Source organism: Oncorhynchus tshawytscha, linkage group LG03, assembly GCF_018296145.1.
Source record: "Oncorhynchus tshawytscha isolate Ot180627B linkage group LG03, Otsh_v2.0, whole genome shotgun sequence".
NCBI classification, from domain to species: Eukaryota; Metazoa; Chordata; class Actinopteri; order Salmoniformes; family Salmonidae; genus Oncorhynchus; species Oncorhynchus tshawytscha.
The window spans coordinates 50,701,640-50,724,546 of record NC_056431.1 but is presented as its reverse complement, the minus strand read 5'-3'; the positions used below and the strand labels follow the sequence as shown (position 1 = coordinate 50,724,546).

The 22,907-nt window shown below is 43.1% G+C and overlaps 1 protein-coding gene across 1 annotated transcript in view; it reads right to left on the bottom strand.

The window, feature by feature from the left end:
• LOC112224251 (diacylglycerol kinase gamma) overlaps window positions 1-22,907 on the bottom strand; it is a 165,948-nt gene that overhangs the window by 130,680 nt on the left and 12,361 nt on the right. The window contains exon 2 of the mRNA XM_042319263.1: window positions 2,635-3,088. Coding sequence (XP_042175197.1) covers window positions 2,635-2,710 — 76 coding nt within the window. The 5' untranslated portion in view covers window positions 2,711-3,088. The remainder of the gene's footprint in view (window positions 1-2,634; window positions 3,089-22,907) is intronic.

Here is a 22,907-nt window from a genome sequence, read left to right as displayed (position 1 = left end):
GTTGCTGTATATGACAAAACTGAAATGCTGAATTGTTTCAATGAGCACTTTGTATCACCTGGCAGGCTGTTTGATTCAGTGTCCTCTGTCTCTGTACAACCCTGTGTGGATGAACCAGTGAGAGCTGGTCAAACTTTTAGCTTTTTGCCATTCTCAGTGCAGGAGGTAAATAAAGCCCTGAAATCCTTAGATCAGAGAAAGCCTGCAGGTCCTGATCTTTTGGATCCCTGCTTTTTAAATCTGGCAGCTGATTTCATAGCTGAACCACTTACATATCTGTTCAATCTAACCCTGGAATAATCTAACCCTACCACTTTTAAAAGGGGGAGATCAACTCTTTTAAATAATTATAGGCCAATCTCAAAGCTGTCACCCCTGGTGAAAATACTAAAAACGCTTGTGAATGAACAGCTAAAAGAGTTTTTATTTAATAACTCTATTTTATTAATGTACCAATCAGGTTTCAGGAAGAAGCATAGCACAATTACAGCAGCCATGAAGGTTTTAAATGATATCACTGAAGCCCTTGATAAAAAAACAGCACTGTGTCTCACTTTTTATTGATCTCTCTAAGGCTTTTGATACAGTTGATCATGCTATACTAAGGCAGAGATTGTCGAGTGTAGGTCTTTCAGAGCATGCAGTTGCATGGTTTGCTAACTATCTGTCTGATAGAACTCATTTGATTGTCTTATGTCAATTTAAATTGTTGTCTTTATGTCTGTTAAGGCTTTATGCCAAATTTTTAAATGCAAAATGCAAAATTTCATTTTTACTAGACTATGGGGATACTGCTTTTTTATTATATGAATACTTATCCTCAATACTGACAAAAATAAGCAGTGTTTTTGAGATCAATTGACCACCCAAGGAGATTTTACCATGGCACTTTCAACAACCTACAAAAAAGATTTATTTTAAACTGCCTTTACTAGACTATGGGGATATTTTATATATGAATACTCCCGCTCAGTGTTTGAGATCAATTGACACCCTTTACTATGGCACTTTGAGATTTATTTTAAACTATAAAATCCTTACGCACCACTGCACTTTGTATACCAGGGTTGGCTGGCCTTCTCTAGTCACTCGTAGGCTCAGGCACTGGTATACTTTTATTTACAAAGCCATTTGGGGGGTTTACTACCTTTTTATTTGGGCATTTTTATTGTTCAGAAATGTGGTGGGTACTCTTCGTTCGCTGGACTTTATCCTGCTAACTGTTCCAAATGTCCGAACTGAATTTGGTAAAAGGGCTTTTATGTACTCTGCGCCATGGTCTTGGAATGCCTTACAAAATACTTTTAAACTGTAAGAACTTGTCCCGATTGGTATTTTTAAATCACTGATGAATGATCTTGAGACTGATTCCCTGACCTGTCAATGTTGTTAATTTGCTGTTTTTGATTTTGTTATACTCTTGTGAATTCTATGGTTTTTACTAGATTACTTGTAGTTTTTCATGTTGTTTAATGACTTGGTGCAGCCTATCTTGGCCAGGACGCTCTTGAAAAAGAGATTTTAAATCTCAATGAGCCCTTCCTGGTTAAATAAAGGTTAAATAAATAAAATATTCAAATATCCGAACAGATGTTAGTATTTGATTACTTACTTGATTAGATGATCCATGTCCACACAATGATATAACATGACATTTCAAGCTCTTAATTTGCTGAAACAGACTTTTGAATGTAGTTTTTATGACGTTCGCCCCATAAAAAGACAGTGCAGCCACACAGGTTTCACTCATGAAAGTTGTTGTTATTGTCAGCCAATCAAAGTGGCACTGCAGTCATAGACTCCATTCTAATCCATGCAAATTGGAATTAAAATTACAAAATGAAGTTAGCTAAATGTTCCTGTTAATTTTACCCTTTTTTAACTTGGCAGGTCAGTCAAGAACAAATTCTTATTTTTAATGACGGTTGTATGACAGATTTTGACAGATTTCTACCTTGTTCACTCAGGGATTTGATCTTGCAACCTTCCGGTTACTAGTCCAACGCTCTAACCATTAGGCGACCTGCCACCCCTGTTCAAAGGCCATCATTGAAAATAAGAATTTGTTCTTAACTGACTTGCCTAGTTAAATAAAGGTAAAATAAAAAAATAAAAATGAGAAGGAGTAGGCTACAACGAGCAACTGACAGGTAGGCTGATGTTTAGTCTGAATGGAGTTGCTGTAGACAAGAACGGGGAGTGCAACGAAATATCCCAAGCCTCTGCCTCCCCCTCCCCAGCCCCGCTGCAACAGCAGCAAGCCACTCTCCCCCGAGTTTCACAGCCTCAGCAGCATGCAAGTACCCCAGTACAAACAACCTTTTTTTAAAAACACATGTATTTCGACTATCTGGATATCCCCTCCAAAAATCTGGATATTATTCGAAGAGTGAAATTATTTCAAATTTCCATCCCTGCTCCTTGCACAACCTGGCAATTGACTCTCATGCTGGTTACCTAAGGGTATCACAGGTATCCGACCTGGGACAAATGCATTGATTTAGTTTGCACTTTTGGCGAAAATTAACTCAAGATCAGTGTTTGAATGTGCAGTATTTGACCCAGGTCTGACAAAGGTATTGGCATTTTTAGCTCAATTTACCTATGGGTACAACAGGTATTGCTAGTACTCACACTCGCTGTACTGCTGCAGCTGTCCAAACTCAGACGGACTCAGACACTCCCAGTTCCCAACTCCATCTCCCATCATGATGCCAGCTGGGGGAGGTGAGGGAGGATGGTAGTGTACCTCTCAGGGTACAGAGGTTCTAGTGCTGGTTATCCCTGGGTGGTGAAGAGGAGTGAGGTAGAGCTGAGGAGGTTAACTGTCATCCCAAATCCTTCCCAGTGAGTGGAGGTGGTGGTAGAAACAGACGCCAGAGATGGTGGGGTGGGGGAAGGGGGATAAGGACGGGCAGTATGTGATATGGAGGTCCAGCTAGAGGCAGGTCTCTAGGTCTTTCCCGCTCTCTGACGTCAGACTCAAGCTGTTCCCCTCATCTCTGGTAGGAAGTGATATGTCCACAGCCCACAGTCAGTCCACACAGGGTCCCTTAGCAGGTCTGCTGCACCAATAACCTATAATGACCTAGATAGATAGGGGAGGGGGGGAATAGAGAGAATGTGCAGCTTAGCTTTTATCAAACCATCTTTCACCATTTAAGAACACAGAGTACATACATAGAATACAAACAGAAAGGTTATACCCCTGTTGTTTATCCCGTCCTGGATAAACAAAAACCACATACAGTACGTAGAGTTAAAAAGTGTCGCTCCTAAATGGAGCCAGCTCTGCTCTGTGGAGGAGAAATCAATATATCTCTCTGGGTGGACATCCTCACAGGGATGCAGCCAGGTGGAAAATGCACAGCATTTTACCAGTTCATAGACACACGCACACTCACACATGCACACACACAAATGCGCACATGTTTGCGCACACACACACACTCACACAAAATGTACCCGTTCATGGACAGGGAGGAGGGTGGGGAGAAAGATTCAAGCATCAAACATCTGTAAGGTGTAAATCAGGGGTGTCAAACTCATTCCACGGAGGGCCGAGTGTCTGCAGGTTTTTGGCTTTTCCTTTTAATTAAGACCTAGACAACCAGGTGAGGGGAGCTCCTTACCAATTTGTGACATTAATTTATCAATCAAATGTATCAATCAAGAGGGGAAAGAAAACCCACAGGCACTCAGCCCACCGTGGAATGAGTTTGACACTTGGTGTAAATGCAACAGAAGGAGAAACAGCAACACAGGGGAAGGATCGGGGAGAGGACCTATAACTGAGGCCAAGGTTGTGTGATGATAGCTGCCCTACCCTCAGTGAGAGTTAGGTGATGATGTTAGCCATGGGAGCTCATCACAGAGGTGTAGATTGGACTCCTGGGGTTGGTGTGGAGAGATCAAAGTTGAATCTCGTCAACCACATATGTACTAACACAAACACACACACACACACACACACACACACACACACACACGCGCGTGTATACAGATGCACAAACGCAAACACACACACATTCATGTTCACATACACATTTACACACGTGCATGCAACATGTGCAAGAATACTGAATAGACACACACTGTGATTTGCAACTGATCCAATTCTATGAGAGCTTTTCTGATGCATTCTCTTCCTAGAAGTTGTAAAGATGAAATTACTTCTAGGTAAAACTACATTATTTAACAGTACTGTGGCATGGGATGACTTGATTGGCAGAAAGAGGAGGGGGAAATTACAAGAGAGATTTAGTATACTAGTTAGGTAGACCTCAAGTGTAGACTGACAGAACAATAATGAGAGAGAATGCAGTGTAAATTCTGAGAGAATCAGAATAGTAAAAATTAAATTACTTCCAGGTATTGTAAAGCATAAGCTGATTTGAAAGGCCCAGAGAGGAGGGATGACTAGAGAGACCTAGTTTGATATAGGCAGATCACAACTGCTTGGCATCCGACCACAAGGCGCTACAGAGGGTAGTGCGTACGGCCTAGTACATCACTGGGACTGAGGTACCGATGAACCAAGCAATAAGACTGCTAAATAGTTTGTTAAATAGTTACTCGGACTATCTGCATTGACCCTTTTTGCACAAACATATACATATATTTTTTATTATATTTATTATATTTATTATCACATACACTGCTGCTACTGTTTATTATCTATCCTGTTGCCTAGTCACTTTATTCCTAGTTATATGTATACAGTATTTACATCAATTGCCTCATACCCCTGCACATCAACTCGGTACTGATACCCAATAATTTTGCACGCCCAATTTTTCAGTTTTTGATTTGTTAAAAAAGTTTGAAATATCCAATAAATGTCGTTCCACTTCATGATTGTGTCCCACTTGTTGTTGATTCTTCACAAAAAATACAGTTTTATATCTTTATGTTTGAAGCCTGAAATGTGGCAAAAGGTCGCAAAGTTCAAGGGGGCCGAATACTTTCGCAAGGCACTGTATGGTGGGGAAAAGTGTACATTGGCAAGCCCTGGGTGGCACTAAAAGTATACTATAGGGGAGAGTGGGATAAGTTGAGCCAGCCCTTCCCACTGGGCACACACTAGTTGAATCATCATTGTTTCCACTTAATTTCAATGAAATTATGTTGAACCAATGTGGAATAGACATTGAATTGACGTCTATGCCCAGTGGGTTGTTTCTAGGAAACCAGATACAAAATGAATTATGTGGCAAATAATTAGGAAGAGATCATCATTTCATGGAGTAGATGAAGGAAGAAACCACATGGAAAAAGTGGTAAACAAGTTAGGTAGAGAAAAAGGACTTTCCAGCCAGGTCTCATAGACTAGATGTAACATAGCACATGAAAATCCAGGACACGCAAAGACAGAAGGTTACTTCACAAAAATGAAAGGAGGGTGGTTTGTCAGGGTGTATGGGTAGGTGTAAGAAGCGAACAACTAGCAACCCAAACGTTGCGTGTTCAAATCTTATCATGGACAAGTTTAGCATTTTAGAAACTATGCAACTAATTACTACTGTTAGTTATTTTGCAACTACTTTGCATGTTAGCTAACCCTTCCCCTAACCATAATCTTAACCCTTTAACCTAATTCCTAACCCTAACCCCTAGCCTAGCTAATCTTAGCCACCTAGATAACATTAGCATTAGACACCTAGCAACCTAACTAACGTTAGCCACAACAAATTGTCATTCATACAAAATGGATGATGGAGATCCACAAATGAATACATACCATAAAATGTTACATATCAGACTATATTGAGTTTCCCCAGATTTAATTTTTACTATGTTATGTCTACCCCTGAGTCCAGGTTAGATTTTGACAAAGTCAAATGAATGTATTGTGTTATAGGTTTCATGATGCTTGTATCTAAACCAAAGTTGAACGTTTTAAGATTGTTTTGTACAGCATTTGAGGTTCCAAACCTAGCATCTTTTTAATTGTGTGGGATCATATAGTCAGAATATTTGCCTTGTGGTATGTTGAGCCAATAGCCAACATACAAATGATTATAACATGTTGCCAGTTCCAGTTTAATGCACAATATTGTTGCAGTGTGTCATGCATATGAACTCAAGATAGTGCATTGTTATAGAGCAGATATCATCATGCCCTGTGTTCACAAACGTAAAACAAGCAGGGGTCTAGCCCCTTCAGGTTCTTGAGCGAGCAGGCAAGGAAGTGAGAGAAGGGAAGAAGTCCATTCGAGCAGCATCAAGGGATGAAAAAATAAACTGAATGGCACTGAAGAGGTACAGTACATGAACAAAAAAGAAAACAAACATGTACCTGTTCAAAGGAGAGGCAATGATACAGTAGCAGAGGCACACAAGGTCTTTTCTGACTACATGGAGGCTGAGCTTGCTAATTATATTAAGAATCTTGTGGACCAGTTTCATGGGCTTAGTAGCCTCAAATGCAGAGAACTTGTCTACAAATTGGCACATTGAAACAACATCCCTGTCCCAGACAACTGGTCAAGAATTGGAACGGTAAGTGATATTGAACAGAGAGATCTATATCTAAATACAGGCATGCATTTAAGATATGCAATATACCACATCCCCATAAATTAAACCTTGACCTACCAGCACCATCACCCACTGTCACAGGACACCGCCACCCACTTACCCCAAGGCGGCTCAACTTACCCTGTCCCTATGCCAAGAGACCACATTTTTGGAAAAGCTATGTTTTCAAAACTGTGATGTTTACATGAATTCCAAGAATACACAACATCCTGAAATATACACTGAGTGTACAAAACATGGCACCCTCTTTTGCCCTCAGAACAGCCTCAATTCATCAGGGCATGGACTCTACAAGGTGTTGAAAGCGTTCAACAGGGATGCTTACCCATGTTGACTCCAATGCTTCCAACAGTTGTGTCAAGTTAGCTGGATGTCCTTTGGGTGGTGGAACATTCTTGATACACATGGGAAACTTTTGAGCGTGAAATACCCTGCAACGTTGCAGGTATTGACACACTCAAACCGGTGCGCCTGGCAACTACTACCGTACCCCATTCAAAGTCACATAAATATTTTGTCTTGCCCATTCACCCTCTGAATGGCACACAGATACACAATCAAGGTCTCAATTGTCTCAAAGCTTAAACATCCTTCTGTATGTAACCTGTCTCCTCCCCTTCATCCGCATTGATTGAAGTGGATTTAAGAAGTGACATCAATAAGGGATCAAAGCTTCCACCTGGATTCACCTGGTCAGTATATGTCATGGAAAGAGCAGGTGTTCTTAATGTTTTGTACACTCATGTAAATATCTTTGTTAGAAGGAATAATATATATTTCCCTTAACTTCTATCAAGTTAAAGTAGTGATGCTGAATGTAAAAAATGGCTCAGCATACCCCATTCTCTCCTACTTTACTGAAAAGGGGGTCAGACAATATGGAGGATCTACTACTCTAATGGCATTAGAAAACATAAAGAGACCTTTGTCTGTACATAGACTATGGGGCAGCATCTAGGCCTATTTTCAGTACCTATTCTCAATACAACCAAACACAGATGGTCTGATCTCTATGAGTATGGTCTGCATTTGTCCATGTTCCTGTCAAATCATCCAGTTCCTGGAAAGTCATTTGAGAGCAGATTGTCTGAGCTTGTGTGTGTGCTCTTCCAATATTTTCTTACTATTTGAGGGAGCCTGGCAGGGAGCCAGGTGGGTGTTAGTGTCCCGATATAATTAAAGTGCCCAGTTGGTGTTTGATTTGGGCAGTACTTTGCCAGCACTGGGCCAGGTTACATCTGTCAAGCTAGCCTGGCACAGCTTTATCAAACCTGAGGTACAATATCTTCTTTCCTGTTCATTTGGATCATTAGTGTGATCCAGAGTTTCATAACATCATTTTTCAGTTTGTCCATTAATCATGGCTGGTGTTATTTCTGTTACTCTCCCATAACAGCAATAAATATGAATATGTTTCCCCACAGGAACAGTTTACTTCCAACTCGGAGTCCCAAAAAAATAGAATATTATCATATTCCTTTGAGAGTACTAAGCTAGTGGAATATATGGAAATCATCATATTTGGAGCTAGCGAGGTCACGTCTCAGTTTTCCTGCCCATCAGTTCTTAACAAATGACTCGATGAATCAATCAATATCCATTGCTCAAGTTCTATAAGTATGACTTTTGCTCAGGTTGACACCTGGTTATGCCATTACTTCACAAATTGCTGAGTGGACTATCCTGACTAAATATAGATGAATTGATTGAATACACTTAGACTAATGAAGATTTGAGTTAGTGTAGGTCTATCTCAAGGGTGAATGGATGCAAAAATCCAACTGTGAAGCACCACAGTGTCACTTTCAGACAGTGACATTTCTTGGCATTTTCCCAGACACGGCCATACTGTTTCTGTAAACAGATGAGTTGAATAAAGGTGCTATGGGTTTGAGAATGAAGGAAGGCAATAAAAAAATAAAGTATGAATCCCAATTATTGGATAATCAAGCCTGGAAGGAAGTCTAAAAACAGAAATGTGTTCAAAACTGGTCAGCCTGCGGTCATGTACTTTGTAAATATACTAAAATAGACCAAACAAACATTCTCCATGTGTAGCCTATCAGTCTCCCCTTTCTCTACTCTGTCTCACAGCCAGTCACAGGCTGTAATGAGTGCGTACTGGCGGCAGAGAAGTCAGACGCAGGAGACTGTGTTACAACGGCACAGTTTAACAATAAAAATCACCGTGAACAAAAACAATATATACAATGGGACAAAACCCCTTCGCACGCCAGACATAACGTGCACATACATTTACAATAAACAATTCCGGACAAGGACATGGGGGAAACAGAGGGTTAAATAACCAACATGTAATTATGGAATTGGAACCAGGTGTGTGGGAAGACAAGACAAAACAAATGGAAAATGAAAGGTGGATCAGCGATGGCTAGGAGGCCGGCGACGCCGACCGAACAAGGAGAGGGACCGACTCTGGCGGAAGTCGTGACACAGGCAGTCAGAGAGAAAAAGGTGTTTTCCAAAATGAAAGTTCTGTCGTACCTGATAACTTTCCACGTCCAAACAACGTTCAAGGGTGGCATGTGATAATGGGGCAGCAGCACAGCATGCATGCTTGGATATTGGAGACGTACAGTGGAGGTGGAGGACAGAGAGAGGAGTGGAGCTGGTTGTCTGGTTGTGTGTGTGTGTGTGTGTGTGTGTGTGTGTGTGTGTGTGTGTGTGTGTGTGTGTGTGTGTGTGTGTGTGTGTGTGTGTGTGTGTGTGTGTGTCATTTCACAAGAAAATTTGATCTTGTTACTTACTTGGAGTTCCCCGAAAAATCGGAGAATGACTATGATGCATGTGATATGTGAAATGCAAACCATGATGCCTTCACTGCACGTCATCAGAATATGAGGGAAGACAGAGCATACTATGAGCTCAATTATACAGACTAGGAATCGGGGAATCCTTTTGATACACACCTCCCCCAGTCTGCAGGACAATGACAAAACATGACCTGTGAGTGGTATGAGTAAGGCTTCTATTTTTAAGTTTTTCCACAGGAAGAAGAGTCAGGTCTTGTGGTCCCCCCTGATGATTGAATGAATCATGCAATGAGCAACATGCAACCCTTATTATTTCTGAGTCAGAAACTTGCCAAAAGCCAATGAGAAAAAAGCCCACACAGACACAGACAGAGAATCAATCTAACCATCCTTTTGCCAGACCTCCTCTCTCTATTTAGTGTTCTAATGGACTGCATGCAGTAAGGTGTTCAGCCATTTAGACTGTTGATTTTGCGAAGAAAAAAGAGAGGAAAGGAGAGTGGATATTACTACCTCTAAGTTTATACTCAGCCTCCCATCTCTCAGCTCTGTAGAGCACTACCACTACTACACTGTGATAATGAGGCTGCAGCAAGGCTAGTTCAGACGTAGAGCATGCATGCTTGGAGATTGGAGATGTACAGTGGAGGTGGAGGACAGAGAGAGGAGTGGAGCTGGTTGTGTGTGTGTGTGTGTGTGTGTGTGTGTGTGTGTGTGTGTGTGTTTGTGCATGAATCCGGGGGAAGGAGAGAGGGTAGGGTAGGGGAAATGAGGGGAGGGGCCAAGGGGGAGGCAGAGGCACTTTCCGATCAACGGGATGGGACTTCCCCTCTGTACAGAGGGATTCTGTTTGCTCACAAGGTTGCCTAGCAACTCTGACGTCATACAGTAAGTGTGCACACAACAAGCACAATAGGAGGAGGGGGAGGTAGGGGGAGGTTCAACAGCAGAGTGGCACCTTGTGGATTAGTACTCTCGACAGTTTTATACGTCTAGAAAGGTACAGTACCAGGCCAGTCTGGCTGTATTTTTACTTCTGATACTAAGATGCTCTGTCTGTTGCAGATCATCATTCTCCCAAGTCGTCCTATAATAACCTGGCAGGCCCCGTTTTTCAGGAAAGCTTAAGGTGCGCTCTGCCTCCTCTCCAATCGAAGCAGCTTTTCCACACACCTAGAACCTAACGCTTCAATATAGTCAACATATTTGTTGTTTAACTTTTCAAATGTGTTACATTTTATATGTGGCATAATCACAACCAGTCACAGTGTTTTAATCTGATTAGGCTACTTAAAAAGTCTCCTGTAAGCATGCACACGTTCGTCCAAAATCTAATTCCAGCATCATCAACATGGCCTGACATTAACCTAGTTTCCATCCAACCTTTTTATGTGAGTAAAGTACGTCGGATAAAAAGGTCACAACATCATGGGAAAGCGTGCAATATATTAGGCTAGATTAAACAAATGATTATAAACTTCACAGGGTGGTGAAAGTGCATAGTGATGAGCTTGATGCTCCTTTTAATAAATACTGAGGGTGTCACGTTCTTTCAAAATCGAACCCAGAAGCAGACCAGGACAAGGAGAGTAGGAAGAAGGTGAGTATTTATTTACAAGTGAATGTGAATGGGTAGATATATCCAGGTGGCGTAGCGGGCAGCGGTGGTGAGTTGATGGGAGTAAATAGGTGGATCCAATGGGGTAGCGGAATCCTCCGACGACCAGGCGGGAATGGGGTAAATGATCCGGGTGAGTAATGTTCATGGCTAACGATCCGGCAGGGAATGGATGTCAGGTCAGAGCTTTTGAAGGGGAGAGGTGATGATCAGGACAGGTGTGCAGATTACTGATGGGATACAGGTGCGGGTGAACATCGATCTCCCAACAAGCTAATTCGCCCGGCAACCAGACAGGGTGCGTTCCAGGACACCGGAAACACACTCCAGGACAGAAACACAGGCAAACACAGACTCAGAAAGCGGGATTCGTGACAGAGGGTCTTATTCTGGTGACATGATAATCGATGCTTGGCTGCCGTTTGACAAAAAACCCACAAAAACCCCACTTTTGTCCATAATTATCTCATCATGTAGTAGGCTATAGCTGCATTGTATCTGCGAGCTGTTCGCTGGAGCACATGTGTAGTACCAGAGTGGGCACACTCGCTGTACCTACGCAACAATTTTTTTGTGACAAAACCGTTAGTAGGCCTAGAGATTAAGATGCGATGGAAACCCATTTAACTTGTATTTTTTATTCGGTACCTGGGAATTTATGTGATAAAGTTATTTTTATGTGTACTACATATTTACTCACAGAGTTTTATCCACAGGTCAATTTGATGGAAACAAATCTGATTGGAAAATGCGCATATTGTTTTTATGCAGATTTTTGAATATTCACATGGAAATTTGTCACCAATTGGATGGAAACCTATAGACACCCTAAAGACAATGGCAGGTGCGCTAGTCCAGTGTCACTTTTATTAATCCTGCACATCATGGTTCACCAGCAGCCCTAAACATCTAAAGAATAAGCTACAGACCAGCCAAAATAAGAATTGTAAACGCCCCTTTCATTCTCTTCGGGAGTTTGCGCATTTTAAGCGGCTAGGCTGTCTATCTGTGGGAAAAAAGTAGTATTTCTTCAACTTTTTTTCTTCTTGTTGTAATTATTACGCTCCCCAATTGATTCAACTTGGTCTGGTCCACAGACTTATCACGGACTCAGCCCCCAGGTACTTAACTATTTTTCATTTGTTAGAGATGTACACCAGCGTATTACCAGAGCCAGAGACGCTAATATTCACTGTTTTACATATACCAGTGCGGTTGAGTGGAACAAAGCAACTCAAAACCATACCAACCATATCCACTTTTAAAAAGAATGTTAAAAGCTGGCTAATGTGTGAACATTTGTATGTATCTCTGTAATGTGTCTGTATCTCTGTAATGTGTCTGTATCTCTGTAATGTTTCTGTATCTATGTAATTGCATGTACTGATAGGGACCAAGATGGAAAAATTGGGACCCCGATGGAAATAAGTCCCTGACTTTAATGTGCAATCCCGGTCACTTGTTGTTTTTTTTACTCTTTCTGTTTATGCATTTTTTTGAACTGACAAATAAAATCAACTAAACAATCTAAACTGTGCGGCGGGCATTTGATGAATGAAAGAGACATCTGTTACAAAACACCCAAAATATGAATGACATTCGGAGATACCGACAAGGTAAGGAGGGACCTATTTTCTGTTTGTCGAGATTGAACTAACCTATTTATTGTGGTGTTTGAAATGCAAGCCATGATATTGAAGCATCCAAAGTCAGTGTGCTTTGTTTATTGCATTGTCACAAAAACCTGTTGGTGGAACATTTGTTGCATACATTTTATATAATTATAAATATGGCATCTTCATTTGGAAAATCAGATTTCCCACTAGCTGATCATTGTCTGCTGCCGGCTTTGGTCATAGTGTAAGCCTAATGAAACAGGCAGGGAGAGGGTGCTTGTCCGCGGTGGTCGGCAAACCCTCAACCTTCTGTCCCGTAGCCCTGCGTGACATCGACTGTGCCACAAAAGCATGCTGAAGTGGCAAAGTTAATACCACGTTTATAAACACAGGGTCGCTACAGTTATTGTTATGTGTGGTCGTAAACATTATTCTTAGTTAATTCTATGATGGGGAGGATGTGCAAAAAAACATTTCAGTACAAAAGAAGTGCTGTCCTTAATGAGCTGCAGTGAGTCAATCAGCCATTCAGACTGTTGATGTGGGGAGGAAAAGAAAGAGGAAAAGAGAGTGGATATTACCACCTCTAAGTTCATACTCAGCCTCTCGTTTCTGCAGAGCACTACCACTACTACACTGTGATAATGAGGCTGCAGAAGTACAGACGTAGAGCATGCATGCTTGGAGATTGGAGACCTACAGTAGAGGTAGAGGACAAAGAGAGGAGTGGAGCTGGTTGTCTGTGTGTCTGTGTGTGTGTGTGTGTGTGTGTGTGTGTGTGTGTGTGTGTGTGTGTGTGTGTGTGTGTGTGTGTGTGTGTGTGTGTGTGTGTGTGTGTGTGTGTGTGTGTGTGTGTGTGTGTGTGCATGTGGGGCCGAATGGGAGACAGAAGCACTTGCCAATCAATAGGATAGGGCCTCCCCTCTGTGCAGAGAGGGATTCTGGCTTGCTCACAAGGTTGCCTAGCAACTCTGACATCATACAGTAAGTGTGCACACAACAAGAAGATGCACAATAGGAGGAGGGGGGGGGTAGGGGGAGGTTCAGCAGCAGAGTGGCACCTTATGGATCAGTTTCTGTCTTAGTGTGGAGTATGTGTGCATGGGCATGTGAATACACACAAAACATGATCGTTTGCAGTGCAAGTCAACCTGTGACGTCCACACATGATGTGGAAGGACCAATCCACTATCACAAATTATCGTGAAATAGACGCAAATGACTTTAGCTAAATTCGTGATAGAAAAACGAAAATAAAAAATGGGGTCCACCACACTCATTTTTATACAGTGCATTTCAATCACAGATGAAGGTAGTAAGTTATTAAGGCAGAAACAATAGGAGGGAGGTTGGTTGGGGAGGATGGGTAGGTGAATACGCAGCCAAAATGTTGTGTGTTTTAACCACATGATAGACAAATTTAGCATTTTAGTTAATTACCAACTTTGCAACTACTTACTACTTTTTAACTACTTAGCTAGCATGTTACCTAACCCTAATCCCTACCACTAACACTCATACCTAACCATAATCCCAAATTCTAACCTTAAGCCTTAACCTAGCTAACGTTCGACACAACAAGAAAAATGTGAATTGGGCACGAATGCTTTATGAAGAAAATGTTGTGGTGGACACAAAAAACTTTGTGTGCCTGTCACAAATTTCAAACAAGTCATTTGTGTTTATTTAATGATAATCTGTGATAGTGGGTTGAAAGGACAGAGTATACTGAATTAACTCAATTACAGTGCATTCGGAAAATATTCAGACGCCTTTTACTTTTTTCACATTACATTACAGCCTTATTCTAAAATGTATTAAAATGTTGTTTTCCCTCATCAATCTACATACCATACCCCATAATGACAAAGCAAAAACCAGTTTATACACATTTTTGCTAATTTAAAAAAACAACAACAGAAATATCACATTTACAGTACTTTGTTGAAGCAACTTTGGCAGTGATTACAGCTTAGAGTCTTCTTGGGTATGACGCTACAGGCTTGGCACACCCGTATTTGGGAATTTCTCCCATTCCTCTCTGCAGATCCTCTCAAGATCTGTCACATTGGATGGGGAGCGTCGCTGCACAGCTATTTCCAGGTCTCTCCAGAGATGTTCAATCAGGTTCAAGTCCGGGCTCTGGCTGGGCCACTCAATGACATTCAGAGACTTGTCCCAAAGCCACTCCTGCGTTGTCTTGGCTCAGGGTCGTTGTCCTGCTGGAGCAGGTTTTCATCAATGGATCTCTCTGTACTTTGCTCCATTTATCATTCCCTCGATACTGACTAGTCTCCCATTCTCTGCCGCTGAAAAACATCCCCACAGCATGATGCTGCCACCACCATGCTTCACCGTAGGGATGGTGTCAGGTTTCCTCCAGATGTGATGTTTGGCATTCAGGCCAAAGAGTTCAATCTTGGTTCCATCAGACCAGAGAATATTGTTTCTCATGGTCTGAGAGTCCTTTAGGTGCCTTTTGGCAAACTCCAAGAGGGCTGTCATGTACATTTTACTGAAGAGTGGCTTCCGTCTGGCCACTCTACCATAAAGGCCTGATTGGTGGAGTCCTTCTAGAAGGTTCTCCCATCTCCACATAGGAACTCTGGAGCTCTGTCATAGGGACCATCGGGTTCTTGGTCACCTCCCTGACCAAGGCCCTTTCCCCGATTGCACAGTTTGGCCGGGCGGCCAGCTCTAGGAAATGTCTTGGTTGTTCCAAACTTCTTTCATTTAAAAATGATGGAAGTCACTGTGTTCTTGGGGACCTTCAAAGCTACAGACATTTTTTGGTATCCTTCCCCAGATCCGGTCTCGGAGCTCTACGTACAATTCCTTCGACCTTGTGGCTTGGTTTTTGCTCTGACATGCACTGTCAACTGTGGGACCTTATATAGACAGGTGTGTGCCTTTCCAAATCATGTCCAATCAATTGAATTTACCACAGGTGGACTCCAATCAAGTTGTAGAAACATCTCAAGGATGATCAATGGAATCAGGATGCACCTGAGCTCAATTTCGAGTCTCATAGCAAAGGATCTGAATTATGTAAAAAAAAAAAATATGTTTTTTATTTAGAATACATTTGCTAACATTTCTAAAAAACAGCTTTTGCTTTATCATTATAGTATATTATGTGTAGATTGATGTGGGCAAAAAATATTGTATCCATTTTAGAATAAGGCTGTAATGTAACAAAATGTGAAAAAAGTCAAGGGGTCTGAATACTTTCCGAATGCACTGTATACAATATGTTAAATGGGGAATCCTGCACTCGAATCACCTTCCTGACAAAACAAGGTCTATGAGTGGTGTAAAGCTTCTATATTTCTGTAATTTCACAAGAAAAGGAGATATTGTTAATTGGAGTTCCCCGAAAAATTCTAGATTTAATATGATGCATGTATACGAAATGCACAACATGGTGCCTTCACTGTCATCAGAGTACGTGGGAAGACAGAGCATTCTTTATGAGCACAATTATACAGAATAGGAATCGGGGAATCCTTGCATACACACCTCCCCCAGTCTGCATAACAAATTACAAAACATGGCCTGTGAGTGGTATGAGTAAGGCTTCTATTTTTAAGTCGTTGCACAGGAAGAGGAGTCATGGAATGAGCAACGTGCAACCCTTTTATTTATGAATCAGAAACTTGCCAAAATGAGAAAAAAGCTCACACAGACTTCCTCTCTCTGTTCAGTGTTCTATTGGACTGCAGTGAGTTTTTCAGCCATTCAGACTGTTGATTTTGTGAAGAAAAGAGAGGAAAGGAAAGTGGATATTGACGACTTTGTGTTCATACTCAGCCTCTTGTCTTTTTTTGACTCCCAGCTCTGCAGAGCACTTCCACTACTACACAGATGGGGCAAGGTTTTCTCTATCTCCACTCAACATGCTCTATCTGTTCCCTGGTAAAAGTCGGCTTTTGGTCGCTAAAAAAAACCATAACATAACATAAATGCACAAATTGAAACATAAATGCATAACTTGCACTGGAGTGAGTCGTTTATGGCTGGAGCATAAAAAAAAAATGAAAAAACGCTAAGTAAAACTGCTGCCCACCAGCTGTCTGTGAGAATGTAATTTTTTTTGGCCTATTCATTGATGTAAATACCAGTCGATGTAAATACATTTCACTGATCATGTTTATCGGTCCATAGGTTAATTTGCACAATTTAGTGGAATTTATAGGTTAATTTGCATAATTTTGTGGAATTAAATTGCCGGGTGTCTATTTTCGTTAGTCGTTATCTGTATCAAACAAGCACAGCATACAGATACAAAGCTTATGAACAGAAAATCTCAGACAGTGCGAGAGCTGCTGCTACAGCTTCTCAAACAGCTTCTTCATTGCTGCTGGAGTGAAACGTGCTTTTATAAGCCCAATCATTGCATAACAATTCTAAATGCAATCCCATGTTAAAAAACCTTTAAAAAGTGCTACTATTTTTATTTCTCAACTAGTAATTGAAGAGCGCTTCCCATTCGCCATTCAAGTGTATATAGGCAATGGTAGGCAGGCTTCAGCGCGTCACACACCACTTTGCAAAGAGCTGGAAGCACTAGGCATTTTGAAAACATATACTTAAAGGGTAGGAAGCCTTTCGTTTTTACTCACCAATGTAACAACACAGTGTTTTCAAAAACGTAGTAACTTAGTTATAGTCACAATCTGGTTACCTATAAGTGTAAACATAGTTGTTTAGAGTTATTACATATTTATTCACTTATTTCCGGATAACCTCTAAACTACCCACAATGCACTATTTCTAAACGTTATGAGGACGATCTACTTTGTGCTACCGAGTTCGTATGCTAGCTCGGTTCTAGCGCAAGCTGGCCGCACCTAATACTATTCACATTTGTGGCTGTTTTATTTAGTGGGAACCCATTAGTGCTTTCTTGCTGTGGGTTCAAAACTAAAGAGAAAATCATAACTGCTACCTCTTTGTGTAGTACTTCGTCTGTTCTCTTTTTTGTTTTGTCAACTTTTCGGCATGTTCTCTGTGAAGTAGGCTACAGGAGTTTTGTAAATTTTTCCACCTTGGCTTAGTAGCTCTCTAGCTGACTGACATCTGGAATCTAGCTATTTTGGATTTCGGCCAGGTGAAGCACCCGCCTCCCCTTCGCTTTGATAGCTAACTCAGCCTGCACTCATTGGATGGGCCCCAACCATCAATCTGTAAGTCTCTGCTTTCTCTTTTTTTTTGTATGCGGTAATGTTTCAGTAAATGTGGTGGTTGGCTAGGGTGGCTAAGCTAATAGCTAGTTGGCTAAATAGCTAACTTTAGCTGGCTGGCCAGCTTTCTAGCTAAGATAACTGCATATAGCTAACATTATTTGATAACTGATTAGATGGCGTTATGTATTTCCAAAACTTTATTTTATTTTAATGTAGCTGTAAGCTAGCTTTGTTACGGCTTTCCTCCGTCGAAAGAGAGTCGGACCAAAATGCAGCGTGGTTAGTACGATACATCTTTAATGAATACGAATACGAACAATACAAAAACAACAAACGGAATGTGAAAACCTATACAGCCTGTCTGGTGACAACTAACACAGAGACAGGAACAATCACCCACAAACACACAGTGAAACCCAGGCTACCTAAATATGGTTCCCAATCAGAGACAACGAGAATCACCTGACTCTGATTGAGAACCTCAGGCAGCCATAGACTATGCTAGACACCCCTACTCAGCCACAATCCCAATACCTACTAAAAAAAAAACAATACCACAACACAACACAAAATAACCCCATGTCACACCCTGGCCTGACCAAATAATTATATAACCACAAAATACTAAGACCAGGGCGTGACAGAACCCCCCAAGGTGCGGACTCCCGGCCGCACACTAAAACCCATAGGGGAGGGTCCGGGTGGGCGTCTGTCCACGGTGGCGGCTCCGGCTCGGGACGTGGACCCCACTCCAACCAAGTCTTAGTCCCCCTGTAACGCGTCCTTTGATTGGCGATCCTCGCCGCCGACCTAGGCCTAATAACCCTCACCAAGGACCCCACTGGATTGAGGGGCAGCTCGGGACTGAGGTAGAAGCTCGGGACTGAGGTAGAAGCTCGGGACTGAGGGGAAGCCGGGACTGAGGGGAAGCTCGGGACTGAGGGGAAGCTCGGGACTGAGGGGAAGCTCGGGACTGAGGGGAAGCTCAGCATAGAGGGGAAGCTCAGCACTGAGGGGAAGCTCAGCACTGAGGGGAAGCTCAGCACTGAGGGGAAGCTCAGCACTGAGAGGAAGCCCAGTACTGAGAGGAAGCTCAGGCATGTCGTAGGCTCTGGCAGATCCTGGCTGACTGGCGGATCTGGAAGATCCTGGCTGACTGGTGGATCCTGGCTGACTGGCGGATCTGGTTGCTCCATGCAGACTGGCAGCTCTGGCTGCTCCATGCAGACTGGCAACTCCGGCTGCTCCATGCAGACTGGCAGCTCTGGCTGCTCCATGCAGACTGGCAGCTCCATGCAGACTGACAGCTCTGGCTGCTCCATGCAGACTGACAGCTCTGGCTGCTCCATGCAGACTGGCAGCTCTGGCTGCTCCATGCAGACTGGCAGCTCTGGCTGCTCCATGCAGACTGGCAGCTCTGGCTGCTCCATGCAGACTGGCAGCTCCATGCAGACTGACAGCTCTGGCTGCTCCATGCAGACTGACAGCTCTGGCTGCTCCATGCAGACTGACAGCTCTGGCTGCTCCATGCAGACTGGCAGCTCTGGCTGCTCCATGCAGACTGGCAGCTCTGGCTGCTCCATGCAGACTGGCAGCTCTGGCTGCTCCATGCAGACTGGCAGCTCTGGCTGCTCCATGCAGACTGGCAGCTCTGGCTGCTCCATGCAGATTGGCAGCTCAGGCTGCTCCATGCAGATTGGCAGCTCAGGCTGCTCCATGCAGGCTGGCAGCTCTGGCTGCGCTGAACAGGCAGGAGACTCCAACAGCGCTGTAGAGGAGGAAGGCTCTGGCTGCGCTGAACAGGCGGGAGGCTCCGGCAGCGCTGTAGAGGAGGAAGGCTCTGGCTGCGCTGAACAGGCGGGAGGCTCCGGCAGCGCTGTAGAGGAGAAAGGCTCTGGCTGCGCTGAACAGGCAGGAGGCTCCGGCAGCGCTAGAGAGGAGGAAGGCTCTGGCTGCGCTGAACAGGCGGGAGGCTCCGGCAGCGCTAGACAGGAGAAAGGCTCTGATAGCGCTAGACAGGCGGGAGACTCCGGCAGCGCTGGAGAGGAGAAAGGCTCTGGCAGCGCTGAACAGGCGAGGCGCACTGAAGGCCTGGTGCGTGGTGCTGGCACTGGGTAGAGGACACGCACAGGAAGCCTGGTGCGGGGAGCTGCCACCGGAGGACTGGTGTGTGGAGGTGGCACTGGATAGACTGGACCGTGCAGGCGCACTGGAGCTCTTGAGCACCGAGCCTGCCCAACCTTACCTGGCTCGATGCCCACTCTAGCCTGGCCAATACGAAGAGCTGGTATGTACCGCACCGGGCTATGCACCCGCACTGGAGACACCATGCGCTCCACAGCATAACACGGTGCCTGCCCGGTCTCTTTAGCCCCCCGGTAAGCACAGGAAGTTAGCGCAGGTCTCTTACCTGGTGTAGCCATACTCCCTGTGAGCCCCCCCCAATAAATTTTTGGGGCTGACTTTCGGGTTTCCTTGCCAACCGTGTTCCCTCGTATCGTCGGCTCCTATCTCCGGCTGCCTCTGCTCTCCTAAGTGCCTCCACCTGTTCCCATGGGAGGCGATCTCTTCCAGCCAGTATCTCCTCCCAAGTGTAACAACCTTTGCCATCCAAAACGTCTTCCCATGTCCATTCCTCCTTTCGCTGTTTCTGCTGTCGCTGCCTGTCACCACGCTGCTTGGTCCGTGTGTGGAGGGTGATTCTGTTACGGCTTTCCTCCGTCAAAAGAGAGTCGGACCAAAATGCAGCGTGGTTAGTACGATACATCTTTAATGAATACCAATACGAATACGAACAATACAAAAACAACAAACGGAATGTGAAAACCTATACAGCCTGTCTGGTGACAACTAACACAGAGACAGGAACAATCACCCACAAACACACAGTGAAACCCAGGCTACCTAAATATGGTTCCCAATCAGAGACAACGAGAATCACCTGACTCTGATTGAGAACCTCAGGCAACCATAGACTATGCTAGACACCCCTACTCAGCCACAATCCCAATACCTACTAAAAAAAAACAATACCACAACACAACACAAAATAACCCCATGTCACACCCTGGCCTGACCAAATAATTATATAAACACAAAATACTAAGACCAGGGCGTGACAAGCTATTAATAGCAACTGGCTGACTCATTCAGTTTTAAAGTAACGTTAGCTGGCTGGTAGGGCTATCGTTAGCAGGCTAGTTGGCTAGCAACATTGCCAGTTGATTTGTAACAATAATTTAAGGAAGTATTTGCTTGTAAGTTGGCTGACAATTAAATTGTTATACATTACACACATGAAATCGCTGACATCCCACTGGGCACACACTGGTTGAATCAAGTTGTTTCTACGTCATTTCAAGTAAATTATATTGATCCAACATGGATAGATGTTGAGTTGACATTTGTGCCCTGTGAGATGTGCGTGCGTTCCACCACCGTTCATCATTACACGCACACCTGGCACTCATCATTACGCGCATCTGTTAATCATTATGATTCACACCTGGACTTCATTACCTTCATCATTTCCTCCCCTTTATATGTCACTCTTATGTTCACTCACTAGTTGGTATTATTCTTGTAGCCACATGGAATTGTCTCATTCCAGGTTTTGTTTTATTAAACGTTTCACCTGCTTCCCGACTCACAGTTCCATTATTACAATAATGTAGCCTAGGTCTAGTGGTTGTATGAATTTGGGATCTATTGTCCTACAACTGCCCCAAAGTCTTTTTGGAATAGACCATTTCTTTCTCGCACAGAACGACAAGCTGACCAATATAATAAGTTAACTTTTCTACTATGGGAGATATTAGTTTGACATAGGCTAGTGATTTTGCTGTTCCTTACTCGTCTTGTTGGCTGATGAAAAGTAAATGTGGCAGTTTTTTGAACATCTTTAAAGTGCCCATCGGAATTAGGTAAGAAGGATGCACGCTGATTCCTTGAGTTGCATTTTCTGTTAAGATGAATAACCATGAATAACCATCAAAATGTGATTTCTGTCATTCTGAGCACCATGGGTGGTTACGCACCCAATGCATATGGGTCTGCTAAATTCCTCAAATGTCCGTTAAATTAAAATGATGCCAGTCAACCCCTGACATGTCTGGTACTGTAGAGACAATGGTGACTCAGAGGTTTTCTATGTCCTCAAGCCATATGTAGTGTCGTCAGACAGTACACCGAATACTACTCTCTCCAGACTCACTGACCACTGTTTCTTCCTCTACTGTAAGCTTTAGTATTTCATTCGGCTGAGGTTTTTGAAAGCTCTATATCTTGCAATAATGTGTTGATGTGATTTAAAAACAAAATTGAAAGGAACATATTTACATTTATATACTATAAGTTGATTCTACCTCTCTCTCTTACACACACTCACCTACTGTCTTTCTTTTGAACACAGCAATCAAAATAACACTCACTGTCACGTTCTGACCTTTATTTCCTTTGTTTTGTCATTATTTAGTATGGTCAGGGCGTGAGTTGTGTGGGCAGTCTATGTTTGTTTTTCTATGTTTTGGGGTATTTCTATGTTTCGGCCTAGTATGGTTCTCAATCAGAGGCAGATGTCATTAGTTGTCTCTGATTGAGAATCATACTTAGGTAGCCTGGGTTTCACTGTGTGTTTGTGGGTGATTGTTCCTGTCTCTGTCTTTGCACCAGATAGGACTGTTTAGGTTTTCCATGTTTATTGTTTTGTAGTGTTCATGTGTACATTTACGTATTAAAAGAACCATGGACACTTACCACGCCGCATATTGGTCCTCTGATCCTTTTCGCCTCTCCTCTTCGGAAGAAGAGGAGGAAATCCCTGACACTCACACTTTCCTCTTCCACCTGTGTGTGTCCAAATTCTGAGAGCACAATCAGCCACCTACTGACCAGCATCTGAATCGTATTCCTCTCCAAGGGTAGCCTAGTCCCAGATCTGTTTGTGATGTCTTGCCAGTATTCAAGGTCAAGACAGCGCAGTCTGATCCCAGATCTGTTTATCTTTACACTGCCAAGGGAAACAAACTTTACCGTCCCTCCCTTGTTCTATTACGACCAGGGCAAATGTTTACCGGTTCTCTCCCATTTCAGGAAACAGACATGCAAAATGTGTAAAGAAAAATCACGGTAGGACTAAAGGGAGTGAGCGTGTACTCCACCTCGCGTGTACTCT